We start from the raw sequence: 20,794 nt of genomic DNA, 5'->3' as shown, positions 1-20,794 counted from the left end.
TGGTAACGGTCTATTAAGTCCCTTCTAAAACGTTCCCCATGCAGCTGCAGACCTGCTCCCTCTGGTACTTTCTGGCAAAATGTAACACGGTAAATAAGCAGATTGTGGCAGAAAGTCAAACGAGATATTTGACTTCGCATCTGAATATGAGATCGTGTTTCTCTTCATAGTAGAAATATAGGTATGTTGTACAGATACAATGGAGATAAAATTCTCCATTTCTGTGACCTGGTTCTTTGAAGAAAGAGCTAGGAGGGAAGTACTGAAGCCATGGCAAGTTGTGAAGATTAACTGCAGTGTGAAAAGCCCCAAACAAGGGTTTTAATTTGAACAGCGAAATCCAGCTACAAGAGCTTGAATTGGCTAAAACATGAAAAAGAATTGGGGGGAGAGAGGGGAGGGGTTGGAGGAGGTGGTTATAAACCCTTCTGGAAATAACAACATTGGAGACATGTTCATTATTTGCCATTAATGATCAATGTCTCTGCCCCTTTCCTCTGAGCCCAAGCAGCTTCAGCCAGTCAGTCCAACGTGAACCTCTCCATGGTTTCACTGCAGCTCCTCTCCAAAGGGACAGAAATTCCATTTGCTAAATACGCAGACGTTAGGAACATGAGAACTGCAGCCGGAAAATGGGAGTAAATACTCCAGTCAGTGTGTGCAGCGGAGGAAGGCACCACCTCGCTCAGGAGCAGCTGTCGTAGTAGGCGACTCGCTTGCTGATGGCATCCCAAATCCTGCCCACCCGCTCCTGCAGGCCTGACAGCCTGGCTGACTTGGACAGCAAGGCTCTGTTGCTTTCCTGAATTTCTGTCTCTAAAGCTGAGGAGAGAGTGCAGGAAAGGGTAATGTGAAATCACAACTGGAGGAAGGCGTCATGTCCAGTTTTCCTCCCCAGCCTGAGCCTCCCCCTCCCTCCTGCACCAAAAAAAAAAAACCAACGTGACTTTCCTCTGGCACTCAAAAGCCCTCCCCTGGTGCATGAGACCATTACACTGAGCTCACAGGCTTACCTGCCATCCTAAGCATCATTGCTGAAGTTTCCTCCAAGAGATCTTTTGCCTCCTGGCCTATGCTCTGCACCCGGCTGCCTTGCCCTCCTAGCGCTGGGCTCTGCTCCATCCTACTCTTCAGCTCAGCATACATTTGTTTCACCTGTTGCAAGGACTGTGGAAAAGCAAATAAATAATAAATAATAATAATAATAAGCAAATAAATGGGATTTTCCGATGTCGAATTGACTTTAAAAAGATAGAACCCATTTTAAATATTAAACAGATACTGTGCTCGAGCTCTGTGGTTACATTACTAAGCAGATGCACGACAGTTTGCAATGCACTCACATCGAAGCTGACCAGCAGCTGTATGAGCTCCTCTACCTCAGGTGGGGCAGAGAGCAGAATCAGGGAATGGCTCGGGCCCAGCCCTGGGTGCAGGACTCCAGGTGAAGCCTCCCAAGGGCGGCGCAGAGGGGTACAATCCCCTCCCTCCCCTGCTGCCCACCCCTCTGTTGGTGCAGCCCAGGACTCAGTTGGCCTTCTGGGCTGCAAGCACACACTGCGGGCTCACATCAAGCTAATAAGTCTTCAGCGAAAGGCAGAAAATGTAAAAAGGTCCTGGAAAACTTGAGTAGTTGGATCCTGCACCAGGTGAACGAAGCCACATGGTTGTGCCTGGATGGTGGCCTCCTCGCCCCATCCAGACCCGTACCAGGACACAGCTGGCTCAGCTGTGCCATGATGTAGAGCTTAGTGACATGGTTTAGTAGGTCAGAGGTTGGACTAAGTGATCTTGGAAGTCTCCTCCAACCTAGATGGTTTTGTGTGTGTGTGTGATGATGGGAGCATGGCCGTGGCTGTGGTACCTGCTGTGCCCTGCCGGCCTTCTCGCCCGCTGCCGCCGCCACCTGCTGCGCGTCACTGGCCCGCAGGCGGTTCTGCCCCGCTGCCTGCTGCAGCTGCCGCAGCCCTTCCCTCAGCGCCGCCAGCTCCTCTGCCACGGCCTGCGCGTTCCTCTCGGCTGGGCCAAGAACGGCCTCGATCTGAAAGCAGAGAGCCACATGTCAAGAAGGAAAGCACAGCCAAGATCCATCTGCAACACGTCTTGCACCACGCAGGGAGCAGCTACGTGGCCTGGTGGACACGTCCCAGACTTGTCCCTGGGATTTCCATCAGGGACCATGGCTGGAACTCAGGGAAGCAGGCAAATGAGACATGCAGGAGGACGGGGTTTCACACAAAAAGCCCCCTTTCTCCAGTTCGACGGTCCAGGCCTCTACCAAGCTGGGGAGTTTCGGAGTTCCTCAGAAGTCACCAGCCCCCACTCACCTCCTCAACGCGCTCTTGGATGAACCGGAGCAAGGAACTGGAGCCCCTGATATCCCTCTGTGCCTCCAGCAGCACCGTGTTTGCTTGTTTCAGATACTCAACCACCTCTTCCACATTGCCCTCCACAGCATTTGCCCGGTTCCTGGGGAAACAAAGAAAGCAGAGAGTGGGCATGGATAATTGCATGGACTGGAGGTGAAGGAGGCAGAGGCAAAATAAGCTGGAGAAGCAAGACAGGACTGTAACAGAGAAGGCTGCAGTCCACACACACCATACAAATCTACCACAGAGCAGGTTTCTGTTCAAGAGAAGTGTGATTTCCATTTCACATCCCCCAGCAGAGAAAATGAACTGAGGGGAGAGAAAAGCCTTCTTTTAAATGATCTAGAAACACCTATTTTGCAAGTGGTGCAAGACAAAGTATTAAAAGGGAAGCAACAGCTACTGAACCAGTTTCAGTGAACACTTTTCTGCTTGCAGTGGGGCTGTTCCGACCAGGTGACAGAGCTTCCCACAGAAAGGCAGACTGCCTTGTCTCATCGCTTCCAGCAGGCTAAGCAGGTGTCAGACGCTATCAAGGAGTTTACGTACTTATCCCGCTAACCTTCTCGCTGGGATATTGCTGCAAGTCAACACGTGACAGAGCAGATGCTCCAAATTTGCAAGGGCACTCTGTAATTGCTTTTTAAGGGGCCATGGGATAATCCTTCCAACTTTCACCCAGAAAACAAATAGCCCATTTAATCCCCTCATGCTCTCTTGTGCAACTAGGATGTAGGTCACCAATATCAAGTAATAGCAGAGCAAGCCTGTCATCTCCTGTCCTAAGGGCTCAAGGAATAGAGAAAAGTCTGTTACTTTTGGTAAAGACCTGCTTGTTTTAGTATCCATAACAAGTTCTGTCGTTGGCAGCCAGACTCTTATTTGTATTGGGGTAGCAGAGAAGTGTATGTAGAGATGGCAAAGTCACTCTTAGCCACTCTACATACATAGAAGATTCTGGGCTAAAAGTAAGTCAGTCCAGCTCCAGCCAAGTTAGATTTCATCCTGAGAATCACCACATTCACTCCAGCTGAGTGACCAAAAAAAGCCCTTCAAAGCTGCCAAAGCTGCCAAAAGCCCTTCAACCAAACCAACCTGGCTTGTTCTGCCTCCTGCTGAAGCCGCTTGGCCTTCGCAATGTCCTCGGCTGTCTGGGCCAGGATGCTCTCTGGGCACTGCAGTTTACTAGCCAAATTTTGGATCTCGGTCATTTTTCTCAGGACTGCAGCAGCATCCGTGGGGAGACGCAGTGAGAGAACAAACTCACTGATTTCCTGGATTGTAGCAGGGTCCGTGTCTTTGTCTGCAGAGCAGGCAAACAGATGGACAATGTCAGAAGCAGGAGAGGTGAGGGTAGGAGTGCAAACACAAGGCAGGGTGGACGCAGATGCCCAGCTGCAGATGCTCTCACACGCACAGCCTCTTCCTTTCAGACAGCTGCCAGGGTCCACCCCAAATTCAGTCTCCCCTGCTCAGCTTCCATCACAGGGCAAGCTGGTGAGCAGAGCAGCAGAAACAACCCTTTACCCAGCTCTTCCCTTTTTCATTCCTTTCCTCTGTGTTTTGGTGCATAAGGACGGGATTCATTCCTGCTGCCTATTCCAGTTTTGTGCCGTATCTTCAGGGGTTTTAAGCAGCCTGTTGATGCTCTGTGATTCTTTCTGTTATTCTGAATAACATTTCTGACATCTTTTCCCAGCCTGACTCTGTGTTACCACTCAGCATGGCTTGCCCTCAACACGCTGGTCAGCATTCTCTGGCACTTTTGATGCTTCAGACTTCCTGAGGCTCTTATGTGTTGTTACCTGGCCCTGGAGATTTGCTCAGGGTCTTAACTTCAGACTGAACTAAATCTCCCATTGATTACTGTTACAGATTACCAGGACTCTGTTGTATTTAAAGGACAAATAAAATAAACACAAAAACAGTGAGACAAAAAATTGTCTCACTACTGAGAAGCTTCCCTACTGCACAGAATGAAATAAGAACTGTTTTATATTCGATGTGAACTTCTCATTCATACCAGCAAAACTTCCAGGAAAGTACCGAAACACTGCCTTTAATTTGGCAAGGATTAAAATATGGCTAAGCCCAGAGCAGAGTCAGGTAGACCTCACTGAGTACATGAGGTTGTGTTTCAACACAAGCCTGTTTTATTGCACAAATAAAAGTTAATAAATTTGAGGAATCAGAAGCAGGCAAAGCCCAAGGGACATTAACCCAGTGATTAGCTCAGAAATATCTTCACTCATCATTAACACCAGGCAGCACCAAATGACCTGAATTTCTTATTCAGCTAATGCTCATGAGGCCTATTATGTTATTACAATCTGTCTGTGAACAATAAGTCATCCCACTGGTTTATAGGACAATGAGGAATTCTCGTGTGATTAACAGTCTGCTCCAGAGATCTGTCCATTTATCTCCCTGCGGTCAGTGAGGGTTGCTGGTAAACTTCTCTGCACCGTGGTCAGTGCTGACTACAAACCCTTGGAGAGCACCAGCCACAGGCACAGGTTTGTCCCCAGGCCCTGGGGACAGCGAGAGGCACAGTGGCAGAGCAAGGCACCAAAGCAATCTGGATAAATTGGACAGCTGAGAGCCTAACCGGGGTGAGCTGTTCAGCTGACTCCCTCGTACCCTGTTCTCATACAGAACATCACTGTAAGAATTAAATTTTCCATGTGCAAGCCAACCTGCACAGGCACAGGGTGAGCTTGGCAGCACTACCTGACAAGAAGTTTCGCACTTGCTGGATGAACTGCTGGATGCGCCGCACATCTCCCTCAATCTGGGTTCTTGTTACGCTCATCTGCTCCACCAGCCGCCGGACATTGCTCTGAATCTGATTAGCAGATGTCTCCGTTGTTTTAATCTGCAAGCAACAAAATCCTGATGGAGTCGCTTCTACTTGACCTGGAATCCCAGCAGCTCTACCCCAACCCTGAGTGAATTGGACAGGACACTTTGCAGTTCCACCATTTCCCATTTTTAGTGTGCCACTGCTTTAAAGGGTTGCAAATGTTAAAGATCGAGGGCTGGATTTGCAAAGGAAACTCTCAAAGAGGGGCAGTACTGTTTAGCTTCATAAAACACATTTGAAATGGATTTTGAATGACTTTAAAAACTCATTTCATCTTTGCAAGCCCTCCAAGGCTGTAGAAAAAATGTGCAACAGCACGAACACGCACTCACCAGCTGCGCCGTATCCCGCAGACGCGCGCTCAGGCTGCCCAGCTCCCTGGAGGCCTTGGTGGCCGTGCCGAGGGCCGCGGCGGACCGCGGGAAGGCACCGCGGCAGGAGAGGCCGGCCCCGCAGGCTGTGCCGTTGTCTCGCGGGCAGAGCAGCCCCTGGCACTGGGCAGGAGTGCACTTCTCCACGCGGAAGCCGCCGCAGATCTGGAGAGGGATGAGAGCAGCAGGGTGTTGAGGGCACCCAGCCGGCTGGGTGAGACCTCGCGGAGACAAACCAGTGTGCCATGGGGATGAAGAGCAAACATCTCAGGACAGCTACCCTTCCCCTCGTGGCATGGGAACCCCATCCAACTGCTGCAATTTGATTTTAGGGAGAGAACGGGATAAGAAGACCTGACACCAATGGCCTTCATTGCATGGCATCTTCTAAATGTTTCACCCACTGGAGGGGGCACTGCAGCAGGGGCACGTGCAAGCCCAAAGCCAGCGCAAGAACCAGAACCAAGGCTGATGGCTTGGAAATGTTTTGGTGCCCTGAAAAGCAGAGAGGGGAGGCTGGTGGTCTCCACAGCAACCGTGCATTAGGAGGCACTGAAATGGATCTCCATGGCAATAACAAAGCAGTGAAGGAGAAAGAAAAGAAACCTTATCCAGAAATTAAGTGGGTCTTTGAGATACGAGAACTGACACGTGAGAGTCTTTGGAGGAAAAAGGCGCGTGCCTGGGAGGGGGGCAGAGGAACACTGGGTATCTGTTCTCCTTTGGCAGGGGATGCTCAGACAATTCTCCCCTGACGTCCCAAAGCAGCAGTCTGCCAGGATGCCGCTGGGCTGCGTCCCTCTGAGCAAAGACGTCACTCTGCCACGCTGAGTGGGTTGACCACAGCGTGAGGCTTCAGCCTCCCGAGCACAACAAGGCTCACTCAGTGACCAGCCAGAAACCCACGTTGTGCTTTCACCTTGTTCGCTGCAGGGGTGAGGTTGGGGGACGAGGCCACCTCGGCCCTGAGGGCCAGCAGCTTGGTGCTTTGCGCGCCAGCCGCCCCCTCCAGCGCCACGACGTTCCTGCGGTTCTCCCTGGAGCGGGCCAGCAGCGTGGCAGCGCCGGCGACGAGGCTGCTGGCATTGGCAGATGTCTGGTAAGCAGACCTGATCGTCTGGAAGGCTCCTGCAGGAATGAGAGCACTACATGACACGGATGCCTCCGTGACTCATAAATGCAGCAGTGCTACCTAAAGGAAGGCGTTGACTACACCCCGCGAGTGGATGTGTGCACAGAGAGGAGGGGGACACTGAGTGATTAGTCACTAAGGCACAAACAAAAAGCTCCCTTTATTTCCAAATGCCTTTCAGCCATTCCTTCACACTGAGCTGCAGAGCTGTCCTGAAGGACTGACCTCTGGTTCGGGGCTGAAGGACTGAAACAAAACTAAAGCCAAAGCCATGCCCAGGCTGAGGCTGGGCTTTGCTCTGCACAGCGCAGAAGGGCTTGGTAGGGGCAGGACAGGGGGCCCCGTGAACCCTTTCCACTGCTCCCAGGCAGCCCCCCTCCCGTGGTTAGGGCTCAGACCTCTGTGCCTGCTCAGGCTGCAAACCCCCGCGGACAGCAGCCACGCTCTGCAGCTCAGCACGGGGGAGGCAGCAGACAACAAGGCACTCGGAGAGAATTAGCTGCTGCAGGGATTTAATGGCCACCTACCACCAGCGGCATCACAGGGCTTAATTAGCTCTTCTAAGCGCCTGACAGCTCGCTGCCTGGCTCCCCTCCCCACCTCTCCATCCCTTCCATCTGTGCACAGCCCTCACTGCTGCAGCCGCCCCCCGGCTCCGTGACACCCCCTCTGCTGTCCCCCACAGGGCTGTGGCAGTGGCAGTGCTGCGGCACATGGAGCTGAGCTGGCCGGGAGGGACATGGCCCCAGCAGGACTTGGGGACACTGCATGCCGAGCTCCTGGCCTCAGCCACCACAGCAAATAACCCGAAATCATCGGTCAGTGGCGAGAGGCTGGGCTGAAAGCATCTCCTGTGTGGGAGGCAGGGAGGGAGGGAAGGAGGGAGGATCTGTTTGCTGTGCCTGGGTTGACAGAGGGTTGAAAACTTCATCTCCTCCACCTGGCTGGTGGGAAACCACCAGGCATGCAGTCACAGCGAGGTCAATTAACAGCTGCTAATTAAGAGATTTTAGAGCCGCAGCACTGTACCTGACAGATCTGTGCCACGGCTGGTTTCAAACTGGGTCTTCTTGCTCTGGTACTGGTTGTTAATAATAACCAGGCTGCTGTTGAGGGCTTTGAGCTCGCTTGATAGAGAGGCAGTCACATCCAGCAACTGAAAGTTGGGGTTGATGCCTTGCATCTGCTCTCTGGGAAAGAAAAAGCAGAAAACGTGAATCTGAGTAGAGAGAAAACCACCCTCAGGCACAGACCAGGGCCCTCTCATGCAGGGATGCTGTGAGCACACGGTGAGCAGCCACTTGCCAGCCCCAGCAGAGAGGGGCACAGGGCTACAGCTCCCCATGCTGGGTGCTCACAGGCACCGGGCACGCTGCCGCCAGCCGAAGCTGCCCAGCAGTTTGGTGCCAGGACAGAGAAGCCAGCACCTCCTCCCAGCCGCAGGAGGGACCCCCCAGCACGTCCCTCATCCCTCACCTGATGGCAGCGAGTGCGCTGCCCACCTGGGCCAGGCCCTGCTCGGTGCCAGAGGAGCGGCCGAGGATGCCCTGCGCCTGCTGCGCTGTGCCCTCCGCCTGCGCGAGGCGGGGGCCCAGGCGGGAGCCCCCAGTGCCCCCGGGCAGCAGCACGCTGGAGTTGCTCAGGACAGACTGGTGCAGGCGCAGGCGCAGGCGCTGGATGTCACCGTCGTAGGCATGGAAGCAGGGGTGGCAGGGCTCGCAGCTGGGGTAGGTGCTGCAGTGGTCGCGCTGGCACTGGTCGCAGCGGGGGCCGGTGACGCCTGGGCGGCAGAGGCAGCGGCCTGTGGATTTGTCACACCCCGCGCCCTCCGTGCCCTGGAAGTCGCAGTTGCACTCTGGTGAAGGCCATAGAAAGGGGAAAATGGAAATAAGTCAGGTCCTGCTAACTGGACACCAACACAATGCAGTCCATCCCACCTCGCAGTGCCTGGGATGGAGGTGGTGGGGCAGAGGGGATGGAGCAGCCCCTAACCCCGCTGCTCGCCCAGCCCCTGACTGAGGGTCCTGCCCCGGCTGCCAGGAGGGGACACATGGAGGGCAACAGGGATGAGCTGGGGGGGCTACTCTTGTAAAATAGTATGGGAAATGCTGCTGTCAGGACATGGGCTGGGTGCTGCTCTTCCAGAACAGCCGTGATTTCACAGCACTAAGAAGCACCAGGCCAAACCAAAACCGATGCTCCCTACCTGTGCACCCTACCCTGGCGTTTCCATAGTGCCTGTCAGGGCAGGCCTGCTCCTGCTGTGCGGCAGAGCACGTCCGCCCTGCGAAGCCTTCTCTGCACGAGCACTGTCCTGTGAACTGGGGAAGGAGAAAGCTGTCAGGGAGACCCAGCCCCGAGCGCTTTCCTGGGAGAGAAAGTGTTCGGCTCCCTGGCCGCCTAGCCTGGAGTTTCCAGCCAGGGAGAGGTGCCCAGGGGGAGGGATGAAGCAGAGCAGAAGAAAAGCAGCACCTGAAGCAAAAGCAGCAGCTTGTTCCCCACGCAGCTCCTCTGCGGGGGCAAAGCAGCGAGCACTGCTCCCCGGTACAGAGGGGGCGAGATGGAAGGAAGTGTTTTTGTCACCTGCTGTCACTCCTCTCCTCAGCCCCTGCCCTCGGATGTGGCCGCAGGCTCAGCAAAGAACAGAGCCGTGGGGCCAGATCTGCAGAAAGCCTCTGCTCACGGGCACTGCAAAGCCGAGCAATGGTTTTGTTCCCAAAACAAAGGAATCGCCCACAAGCAAACAGTTTGTGGGCTCAGGTCTCCTCCCTGCACTGTTTGGGCCTATCTTTGGCTCTTAGGTTTTGTCAATGCTTTTTTACATTTAGCTTTAATTTTCTCAGCTGTCTATTAAGACTGAAGTGACACACATGCTTTGCATTGACAAATGAGGATAATTAACTTGCCTTGCCTGTGCGAAGATCTCTTATTAGGATTTCCTTACTAAATAAATATCAGGCCTTTTAAAATGGCTTAATCTTGCCTTCATAATTACCACCTCCATTCACTTTCCTGAGCACCCTGTCATAGGCTTCTAGGAAACGGGCAGAGGAAAACAAGAGCAGAACGTGTTAGGAATCACAGTGCCCCTCTGTGGAGGCTCCCAAAGGTGGGACGGGGCAGACGGAGCCACAGGACAGGCGCTTTTGATGCTCTGAGCGATCAATAGTAAATAGTGCTGATTTTTTTGCCAAAGGAAAATCAGTGCAGAGCCCACTGGTGACCACCCAAGGGTGCTCGGGGCATGGTGGCAGTGGTACCTGGTTGCAGTGGGTGCTGAGGGAGCCGCCGGGGTGGCAGTCGCAGGGCCGGCAGCCCCGGCCGCTCGCCATGTCCCAGTGCCCGGCCGCGCACTGGTCGCATTCGGCGCCCACCACGTTGGGCAGGCAGGAGCACTGCCCCGTCTCGTCGTCACAGGGCATGTCCTGCCGCGTTCCCAGCACATTGCAGGAGCATCCTGAAACGAGGAGGGTTTCCTTGGATCAAAATCAGGTGCTGAGCAGCAGCCTGGCTTCCAACAAAGCTGGGAAGCTGCTGCCCAAGACGTGCTCTCCTTCCCCTCCCTTCGCAGCACAGCACAAAGGACACAGCCCTGCTCTAACACCGTGGTGCCCGCCCGAGCCTCGCAGACAGACTCAGCAGCCTGAGCATCCTCCGTGTCCCCAGCGCAGCTCGGCGTGTTGGAGCTGAGCCGTGGCTGCCCTCTGCTGCGCACAGCCCGGCTCGCCCACATGGCATCGCCTGCAGCATCCCCGCAGCTTCCCACACCCAGGGAGGTGCTCAGGAAGGGGACACAGCTCCCCACGAGCCTTGAGCTCTGCTTTCCCTCTGCTTGTGGCCAAATGTGTACCTGAGACAGGCTGCAGCCCGAGCCAGGAGCTTTATAAGCTTTTGCAAATAGGGCTTGGTCTCGGAAACCCCAAACCAGAGCTGGCTGGGAAGCACGGCCCTTTCAGAGCCACGGAGGATGCTGAGGGAGGAGGCGGGTGGGAAGCAGGGGCTGCCTCGGGGTGTACTCACTGCGGCAGCCCATGGGGTTGGCATGGGCCAGCTGGGCGAAGCCCGGCTTGCAGAGGTGGCAGCGCTCGCCCTGCACGTTCTCCTTGCAGACACAGCGCCCCGTGAGCGGGTCGCAGATGGAGCCCGGCACTGTGCCATCAGGGTCGCACTCGCAGGCTGGAAACATGAGAGAAGTGGCATGGCAGAGGAGCCCAGGGATCGGGGGGGGCTCAGGGAGGGCATGATGAGGGGTTAGCCAGGCACTCACGCAGACAGGCTTCAGGATGGGTGAGATCTTGCCGCTGGTTGCGGAAATAGTTCGTTTGGCAGCGCTCGCAGTTGTTCCCCGCCGTGTTGTGCTGGCAGTTGTCACAGACGCCCCCGCTCACCCCGCCACTGCTGCGGAAAACCTCCGGGTCGAAGTGGCATGAGGTTGAGTGGCCGTTGCAGTTGCACCCTGAAACAACCCCAAAACAGCTCACCTGGTGCTGGAAGTGTGCGAGACCCTCCAGCAGCCGGAGGGCACGCTGTCACTAGAGGGTGCCCGAGTCTCCTGCACGGTGCACTGGCACCCAGTAAGCACCCCAGTATGGAGCTGGAGCCCACTGGGCAGAGTGGGAGAGCATGACTGCACCCTTGGCATCTCCTGGCCACAACCCCAGCAAAGCAAAGCCAGTGCCAACACTCCAGGAAGGCGTTCTGCAGAGATGTTTTGTGCTCAGGGGGAGGAAAGGGGAAAGGCTGTCACCGTACGCTGGCACTCGTGGGGGTCGTTGTCGTCCGCGGGGGCCCACGGGCGGGCGTTGTAGAGGGCAGCGCAGCGCTCGCAGTGGGGGCCGGCGGTGTTGTGCTGGCACTCGCAGCGTCCGTGGACCTGCTGCAGAGACCAGGCTTTACCCCACCTCGCCGGCAGCATCTGCTCGGGTCTGAGCTTTGCTCTCCTGCTGCCCTTCCAGCACTGCCACCCCTGGCCTGATCCTGCCCAGCTCCCAGGCGGAGACGGGGCTCCAGCACCCAGGCAGCCCCACCACGGCACCCGGGATGCGCTGCTGCTCATCCTCTGAGGCAGTGCAATTCCCATCCCACCACCTGCCCACGGACAAACACCTTCCAGAAGAGGACAAGCAGAGGCTGGGGATGAGACAATCCCACAACAGCGAACAACCTGTGTTGGAGAGCCCTGCTGGAGGTGCAGGAGCCTGCTGAAGCCTTCTGCGTGTGCCCTGCCAGGCCAGGAGACCCAAAGCGGGTGCAGCAATTACCCCCAGAGCATGAACTCCCACAGCCACTGAGCTCCTTAACTGAAACCCCTTTACCTCCACCCCATTCAAGACATGGGTTTGTGCTGGGGTAACACAGGCTGCTGTGTCACGGCCACCACCCCATTTCTGCAGGCAAACTGGGCACCGTTACAAACAGCCTGCTGGGGAGCACCCCTGTTGGGGGGGGTGACGGAGCCTGGTGTTTCCCCCAGGCTTGGGGAGGGTCTGACACCATGGCACCATCCCTGGGCTCACCATGGTGTGGGGGTCTCCTGACGGGGCGCAGCGGTCGGCGTGGCCATTGCAGAAGCAGCTTCCCAGCACCTGCATTTCTGTCACAGCGTAGAAGGTGCTGGGCGAGTGGTAGCCCTGGCGCAGGACGTGCGGGAGCTGGGTGAAGTTGATTCTGAGGTTGGTGAATTGCCCCAGCCCTGTTGGGGACAGAGACGCGATGTGAGGGGGCGGCAGGCACCAAGGTACCTCTACAGAAATGCCTCGTGATGCGCGTGGAGGGCTTGAAGAGATGGGGATGCCAGCATCAGCACAAAGAACAGCGTCTGAATCATCAGCAAAGCCCCAAAGCTGCTCCTCGACACATCAGAGGTGCCAGGGTGGCCTTGGGACACACAGCAGCTCGGGGCCTGGCTGCTCCCCGGCAGGGCCGAATCCCCCATGGCACCTCAGAATAGCCAGGAGCTGCCCCCTCCCTCCCCTCCCAGACATAAAGGAGGCTGGTGGCTTACTGCTGACAGCCTGGCTGTACGAGGTAGTAATGGTCGATGCCAGATCTTGGACACTGAATTTCACCTGAGAAGGGGGAAAGAGAAAAAAAAAAAAAAGAGAGAGAAAAGTTAAAGCCCAGGACAAGCAGGGTGCTGTTCCTTCCTGCCCTGGGCAGTGAGGCTGTGTGTGCTCCAGGCCTGCCTCCTCTGCAGAGCCCTCACTTAAGGCAAGGAAAAGGCCCTGGAGGGTTTTGCAGGAACCAACACAGCCCACAGAGCAGGGCTTTCCTCTCAGAGGAGCTCCCCCCCAGCAGTGCTGGATGCACACCAACTGCATCCCTCTCCAGGTGCAATACCTGCAGGTTTCTGGGCCACCGCAAGTTTCCAGGACATCACATTGGCCACCCTCCCCAGACCCAGGGTCACGCTGCAGGGCACAGGCACCTGCTGGGTCCTTTCCCCAGCCCCCCAAGCCCCTCCAAAATCTCACCTTGCCCCCGTGCGCAGGGTACCTGTGCTGGGCCTGCAGCACCTGGCACCGAGCGTCCCCCCAGCTCTCAGGGGAGCCCCGGGGGACGTGGGGGAAGGCGGTGGCGCAGTCGGAGGCGAGGTACTGGTACACCTCCCAGGTCTTGCCGAAATCGGTGGAGCGCTCGATCAGCATCGCGGTGGGCAGCGGCGACTGCAGCAGTGGGGAGAGAGGCACACGTGTAAGGCTGCGCTCCCAGCTGGCTTCCATACAGGGCTGGAGGGCAGGATTTTTCAGCAGGATGGGGGCCCTGCACCCTGCTCTGCTCCTCCCAAACACCAGGGGAATGGGGGAAAGGGAGAATGGGGCACTATTGCTGGCCTGCTTCCTATCGGGAGCCTGGGGGGAGCCATGCACTGAGACCCCCACGTGTCACTGAGAGCCAGAAATGCCCATCCACCACCACCCAGGACATCCCCACGCTGCATACAGACCCTGAAGTCAAGCACGATGCCGTCGAGCTGGAACTTCTCATCCAGATCCAGCTGCAAATAGACGCGCTCTATGCCTGCGGACACAGAAAGGCAGCTTCAGAGATGCAGGCTACAGACTTTAGAAAAACAAACCATTTTGCTGCCCGAGCCGAGATGCCTCTTTTCTCTCTTTCCCCCATCCCACTGAACTTAACGCCTGCCCTGGCCGCTGCCGGGGGCCGGCACTCACCGCTCTGGGACTGCCACCAGCGCGCGCGCCCGGCGGAGGACAGCACGTTTGCGATGCGGTGCCCGTTGTGGGAGTGCGGCAGCCGGGAGTCACACCTGCAGCATCTCATGTTCCACTGCAAGGAGAAAGGGTGGGTGGGAGCCCGGCCGGGCACGGACCCAACAAAGGCCCCACAGCCACCGGGCAAAGGCCCAGTGCAGCAGGGACTGAACCGAGGAGCACGCGGCATCGATGGAGCTGAGCTGTTGGAGGCCTGGGGAACGATGCTCGGGACCTGAGCAGTTGCCCTCACTTCCCATAAAATAAAATAATTTAAAAAAAAAAAGCAACTCATGAATTTAAGGATTAAAAACCAAAACCAAAATTGTTTTGACTAAAACATATTTTTGGCAAAACACCAAAAAAATGTCTTTTTCAACCACCCCCCCCCTCTTTTCCGCAATGACAGCTCTCGATAAAAAGCTCTTTGCAGCTTTTCAGCACCAGCTTGCCTTTTGCACAGGGCTGAGCGGGCTGTTTGTTTGGGCTAACAGAAAGGCCTTTCTCTCGCATCCAAAACCCTGCACGGGGCTCGGCCCCTCTGCACTCTCCCCTCCGAGCAAAGCGGCAGCAAACAGCTCGGCGGGTGAAAAGTCAGCGGGTGGAAGTCGAGTGGCTCAAAGTTCAGCCCTTCACTTGAGCAAGGCATTCAAGGAGCAAACAGATGTGGCCCAGGGAACACGGGGTCTGGAGAAAACAGGGTCCCCGGGGAGCAAACAAATCCCCAACCAAGCAACGCGCCGTGCCGGTGCTTCCGAACGGCTGCTGGGTGCCCGCAGCACATGAGCGGGCTCAGAAACACGCGGAAAGGGGCAGAAAGGAGATTGAGCAAGAGACGGGACAGAGCAGGAAAGGTCCAGAACCTGGCCAAGGGGAGAGCTGGGCACAGAGAAGGGAGATTGGCTGGGTGAGGGCACCACGACATGGGGGAACCCTGCAGGTGAAGCTGAGGTGGGGAGAAGAAGGTGCCGGGGGCCGGTGCAGCCGTGGGTGATGACCAAGCCTGCGGCAGACCCGCAGGGGATGGCCTCGGCTGCAGCACCCGGCACCGAGCTACGTGGCCATCAGGCAGGGGAGAGCACGAGAAGGGCACTCAGCACCTCCAGCTGGGCACCACAAGGACGGAGAGCAGATGCTGCCTGCTGGAAAGGGTCCCAGGGCTGCGCATCAAGGAGGGCGGTGAGCGGCATAGGGCAGCGTTGTCCCAAAAGCCAGAATGATGCGAATTATTTAGGCTGGAAGCTGAAGTCATTGGCCAGCAGAGCTGTGAAGCAGCAACCCAAATGCTGGGGTGGGGCACGTGTTTCACCCTGACACATCCCAAAGGCTGAGAAATTGAAGAAGATCAAGCGCTGCATTTGCCCACGGTGTCAGGATCAGCCGGGACGGCGCGGAAAGGTCGTCCTGGAGGAACTGGGTTTGATGGGAAAGGAGGGGAGCCCCTGGCACCAGGCACAGCAGCTGTCACTGGGACGGCAACATGACACCCCACTGCGAGGGCTGGTGGCCGTGAGATGGCACCGGAGGCGCGGGTGGATCTGGGACCCCAGTGATGGGATCGGCTTTCAGCAGCAGAGCCACGCAGCAGGCGGCAAGCAGTGCTTTGTACCCCTCTCCGTGCTAAAATCGCCCCATCTGCTACTTAAACAAAGGAGCAGGTTCCAGCTGATGATCCTACACACGCTGGGTTTGGGAGAAATCTGTGCCTGGGAGAGGCAGCAGGAGGCAGTGGCAGAGGGTGCGGTGGGACGAAGGTTTTTGTTTTCCCTTTTAAACCACGGAAAGGTCAATTCATATTTATAATTATTTCCTTACTCCTGAGTTAGGATCATCTAAGTCAGTCAAGTCTTATTTCTACGAAAAGGGACTCAAAACCATCAACACATTTTTTTTTCTTTTTTTTTTTTAACTTAAAGACAAATTAACGGGACAACTGCCCAGGGGTCAGCTTCCAGCACCCCCCGAGCTGAGCTCCCTGCCCAGGCCCAGGAACCTCTCGGCACTGCACTGGGCAGGGAGAAGATGCTCAGCGTAAACCAATCTGTTTCCATAATATTTTCCACTCTTTATGTTCTCTGTCTATAAATATCCCAGAACAGGAGTTGGCTAACTACAATATTTATAACAATATTGCAGAGTAAGCAAACAGAGAGGCTTCAGACTATATAATCATGCAATTTCCCTGGCTTTACCAACTCCTCCTGGCTCTGCCAATAAAATCAGAAACGTTATCTGATCCAGTCAGAAGAATTCATTGCAGATAATGACTGCTAGCAGCAGAGTGTCAGGAAAGCTACGGCAATTATCCCCAGAAATAATCTAGCCAACAATTGCCAATAATGATTAAACTTCACAACGGTTCTGACTGTGATTAGAGCAGGGGGGAGGAAGGCTTCCTGCAAGGGGAAAGGTCAATGTCAGCTCAATAATTCAGTGGGAGTTACTCATGCATACTTATGAAGACCATTCATAGGGCCACAGACACAAACACATCCTAGCCACCACGAAGCAGAGCTGGCAGCAAACCTTGGCCAATTTATGGTTTCCCTGCTTTATCTGCGGGGCCCTCCCAGCACATCCCAGACCCCTGCACAGGCTGTGCCTGCTGCCAGCCCCACAGCACCAGGGCCCAGGGAATTTGGCTCCATTCCCTGCCAAGGAGGAGAAAAAAAAATTAAAAAAAAAAAATTCCTCCCACAGCCACAGACCTGAGTGTGAAAAGAGTGTTGTTGCCCCCCTCCCCCTGCCCCGATTTTTATTGAGGCTAAAATTAACACTGGAAACAAAACTCATTTCATGTACTCTGAGCATATTATGAAATTCCTCTATTGCACAACACAAGAATTCACTATTACTGCCTGTGACTATGTGTCTCAAAGTTCCTTGGGACAGAGGGAATTACCAAAAATGACATTCCAGCTCCGGGTTGAGGGGAGAGTTTCCAGGAGCCCATCTTTCCCCAGTTCTCCCCCTCATTTTCAGCAGCAGAGCAGCAGCCTCAGTAGATTGATCTGAGCCGGGCTTGCCAGGAATAGACCAGGGCTGTGGGAGGACGTGACGGGAAGGGAAATTCAGAGGGCACAGTCCAAGCTTGGCCACCAAGCCCCTGGCCCCGGCTCTCCGTCTCTCCTCCCCTCTCTGCCAAACAGCAAAGACCACAAACCGAGTGCTACCGGCACGAAGAAGGGGCGTGAGCTCCAGTAGCTGTCAGACCCAGGGCTGGAAAGGGATAAGGGATATAGGAAAGCAAAAGAAAATGTAGGTCTGCTTGGAAACTGCTAGCTACCCTCCTATCAGGAGAAGGACATTTGAGAGGAAAAGCTAGCGCGTTGAGAATAAACAGGTTTGTGGTTTAGAAAGAAATGGTGGAGGAAAAATAATTATGCAAAGGAACAGCCAGCTGCTGGGGATGTCAGTACATTACATGGAAAAGCAGCCCAAACTGCAAACCGGGATGCATGATGTGCTCCACGAGAGGAACGAGCCCATGTCTCTGCAGGTGACCACCAGCTGTGAAGGCTCCCCCGCGGCTCTGCTTCAGGGTTTTGCTGCTCTCCTGCTCTGACCTTGTGAACCAGCCACCAACTCACCTCCCGCACCTCCCCTCCCCTTTTTTTGGGGCAGAAAACCTCAAACCATTCGAAGCTGATGGACTCTGCCCAAAGTATTTCACAGAGCTGCAGCTGCCATTTCAATACGAGCAGAGAGCCCTTGAAACATAACCTGCTGGCAGAAGCGTGTAACCCAAAATAAATCCCATCAGCAAATATGGGAAGCTGCCTCTCTCCAGTCATGAAATGGAAACCTTTAATCGCTGTGGAGACCTTGGAGGCCCTGTTCTTGTCCCGGCCCGTGTCAGTCGGAGGCAGTGTGTCAGTCGGGCTCCTGGCACACTGCCTCCCACAGGGGACCTCGTGGGGTCTTGCACGCTTAGTACCGCCCGGGACGGTAATTGCTGTGCCAGGTTTATTTGGGGACAGCGTGGAAGGTGGTAGGAATTCGTATGTATATGTGTGCATACAGAGAGGCAGAGCATTATTTGAAAACAGGCTTGGCAGCAAGACGTTATGTTAGGAACAAGGACACCTGTTAAAGCTGAGTTATGCAATTCCCTTTTCCAGCCCGTTTGACTTCCCCGCTAGCACCAGCTGCACAACATTTCCGTACCGGGCCAGCGGAGCAGTAAGAGCTCCATATGCTTCCCACGGGAAGATGCTGTAGAGGTTACCCATGGACGTCATCGTGGTTAAACTTCTCAGCGAGAAATTTGGAGCTGCAAAGCTGGACCATGCTTCAGCTCGAAGCACAGGTGGATGTGTTAGCCACAACATCCCACGCCACCTCCTTGCTTGGCTGGTCAGAAGTGAGACCATGTGCTCTGAGGTCGTGCTCAAAACATGAACAGAACTCTGTCTCTCCGTCTGGTTTTACTGGCACTCCCCAAATTCAGAGGTGATCGCAGGAGCAGGACAAGCATCCCATGCCTGAGGCTTAAGGAAACGAAGTTCATTCCTCTTGCTTAAAAGCAAGCATGTGGGTGCCTGTTTTCCTCACCCAGTCTGTTCTCGCATCATCTCCCCTCAGAAAAGCTTTATTTAAAACCTGCCAGGATGACAGTCTGCAAATCCATCCTGCACGAGCTGGGCCCAGCTCTCCGCACGCTGCTGGGGCCCGGCTGCCTCTGCAGCTTGTCTGCGAGGGGATGACGTGATGTCTCAGAGCATATGTGGCAATTTGCACTTGTGTAGCAAAAAAAGATAGAGAGAATGGAGGAGGAGGGGGAAAGAAGTGGGAAATTGCCTTTTTTTTTTTCTTCTGAATTCACTGCAGGTAGAGACACATCCCTGCAGCCAAGAACGAGGTGTGTCTGGATGCCAGAGCAGGATGTGATAAGCACAGGGCAGCAACCCATGGCTGCTCTGCTACCTCCGATGGGTCAGGAATACAAATTATTCGGCGTGAACCTTGACATTATGAAGCAACAGCCTACACCAGGAGCCCTGCGCTGAGCAGGGGGATCCCCTGCGGTCCCATCCGACCACAGTCATTTCCCAGTTCTGAGGATGCTTTTTTTCTCTGCAAAAGACTTGGGTTTGATTCACAACTGGGGTCTAAAAAGCAAACGAGCTGGGGGGCACAGGGGTGCTTAAACACAATGGGGAGAGATGCTACCGACCAGCCCTGCCACCGGCACCAGGAGAAGCCCTCTGCCACTGCCCGGTGGTCTTGCACTCCTGCACTGAGTTGTGCACGGATTAGGCTCCTCGGGTGCCTGCCACCTCGCATCCTCACCCAGCTAACCCCACATCACAGCATGAGGAGGGTGATTCTCACCCTTCATTGCTCACATCCTCCACACGCCCATGAAAAGCAGGTGAGAAAAGGCAGAAAAGCTCAGTCATTGACCTTACACAAACAACATTTTCATATCACAAGTTTCCCAGGGTCAGGGTGGGAGGACCCATGTAATTGCCACATGGACACAAACTGCTTTGCTCTAGGAAGTGGAACAAACAGAAGGAAACCTGTTTTTTCCTTATCCTGCCTCTTTGACAAAAGATTTCACAGTGATGTGGAGGGTGCTTCGGATACCTCCGAATTAAGAAAATATCCAGAATAGTCTGTAGCTATTTTCTAGTTCTGAATAAGTCCTCAAGCTGAAAACATTGCAGGAGCCCAGAGGACAGAAGCATCTCTTGAGAAGCATTGATCTCATGCAGCAAGAACCAGCCAAGGCAGTAGTGTTGCAGAGCCGAATGCAGCACGAAGCCTTCGCGCTGTCCACAGAAGGGGCAGCCGGGCCAGGAACCTGATAATCCGCGTGAAAATCACACCACACCTTCCCTCAGCTACAGCTGCCCATATTGCTACCAAAGCACTATGCTTAGCATTTAAATACAGAGATAAGTTAACGGGGCCTTGAATCACACCTCGCTTGGGAGTCTTGCCACATCCATCAGTGCCTTTAGGACTCCAAATCTAGGGCCACCTATTTTTCCCTTTCATTTTCCATCTTCCTTTCGCTTCCCCGCTGACTCCAACAGCCATTTCCTGAGCACTGAGTGGTTTCCATTGGTCTGCCTGGTTTCCACCCCCCATCACTTTGCTAATCATCGCCGCAGTCCCTGTGCTATAAATGGCCATTCCGAGGCTCTCCTGGCTTTCGCAGCCAAGGCATGGAGCAATCGGCGGTGCAAAGTATAAAGGTTAGAGGGATCTGGAGCCAGAATGCTGGAGCAGACAACGGAGCAGGGGCCGAGATCGGTGCCCACAGTGAGCAGCCCAGCAGCATTGCAAAAGAGCCCCCGGGGGGCCGCGGGGCTGGCGGTGGGGCCAGACAGCTCGCAGCCGCCAGCTGGCACGGGGGCATCGGCAGCCAGAGCAACCCCTCATCCCATGCCCTCTGCTGAGATTGCAAAACTGACTCCAGATTTGTACCTATTTGGCACCAAATCACGAGCGAGAAGTGTAACAAAAAAAAAAAAAAAAGGCAGAAGAGTCGACAAATGAACTGTCCCACTTTTCCATGGGATGGGAAAAGGAAAAAGTGAGTTCAGGGGATTCATTTTTGCTTAAATTTGTAAATGTTTAATGCATGAGGATTTCTCCTTCTGCTAAGATAGGAGTTGAAGTATCCATAACTTGCAGTAGTCATTACAGCTGCAAAGAGGAACAGAAGTGAGGGGCTCTGATTCCAGTAAAGGAACGGGTCACATATGTGAGGGAACTGGGTGCCCAAGGGCCCTAAAGCTAGAAGTGGTGAATCCAAATTAACATACCACTGTTAATTGTTCCAAAATCCTTTTAACTGTGGTAGTCATTACACACACTAATTCTGCTCCAAA

General features: G+C 54.7%; 1 protein-coding gene across 7 annotated transcripts in view; it reads right to left on the bottom strand.

Annotated features, from left to right (window-relative positions):
* Nucleotides 1-292: 292 nt before the first annotated feature.
* Nucleotides 293-20,794, bottom strand: part of LAMB3 (laminin subunit beta 3) — a 59,148-nt gene continuing 38,646 nt past the window's right edge. For 6 of the 7 annotated variants that reach the window (XM_072028251.1, XM_072028252.1, XM_038168293.2 and 3 more), the window contains 20 exons: nt 13,911-14,025; nt 13,682-13,755; nt 13,209-13,400; nt 12,740-12,803; nt 12,252-12,427; nt 11,488-11,611; nt 11,003-11,191; nt 10,756-10,911; nt 9,996-10,192; nt 8,942-9,056; nt 8,212-8,590; nt 7,765-7,925; nt 6,523-6,731; nt 5,565-5,768; nt 5,100-5,244; nt 3,465-3,672; nt 2,328-2,469; nt 1,865-2,041; nt 1,014-1,167; nt 293-822 (listed from right to left, as the gene is read on the bottom strand). In XM_072028251.1, the coding sequence (XP_071884352.1) occupies nt 686-822; nt 1,014-1,167; nt 1,865-2,041; nt 2,328-2,469; nt 3,465-3,672; nt 5,100-5,244; nt 5,565-5,768; nt 6,523-6,731; nt 7,765-7,925; nt 8,212-8,590; nt 8,942-9,056; nt 9,996-10,192; nt 10,756-10,911; nt 11,003-11,191; nt 11,488-11,611; nt 12,252-12,427; nt 12,740-12,803; nt 13,209-13,400; nt 13,682-13,755; nt 13,911-14,025 (3,318 nt within the window). In that variant the 3' untranslated portion in view covers nt 293-685. The remainder of the gene's footprint in view (nt 823-1,013; nt 1,168-1,864; nt 2,042-2,327; nt 2,470-3,464; nt 3,673-5,099; nt 5,245-5,564; nt 5,769-6,522; nt 6,732-7,764; nt 7,926-8,211; nt 8,591-8,941; nt 9,057-9,995; nt 10,193-10,755; nt 10,912-11,002; nt 11,192-11,487; nt 11,612-12,251; nt 12,428-12,739; nt 12,804-13,208; nt 13,401-13,681; nt 13,756-13,910; nt 14,026-20,794) is intronic. The other variant, XM_072028254.1, reaches the window with a different exon arrangement.

This window comes from Anas platyrhynchos, chromosome 27 (assembly GCF_047663525.1).
Source record: "Anas platyrhynchos isolate ZD024472 breed Pekin duck chromosome 27, IASCAAS_PekinDuck_T2T, whole genome shotgun sequence".
Lineage (NCBI taxonomy): Eukaryota > Metazoa > Chordata > Aves > Anseriformes > Anatidae > Anas > Anas platyrhynchos.
The sequence above is the reverse complement of the archived record's forward strand: the minus strand, read 5'-3'. Positions and strand labels throughout refer to the sequence as shown.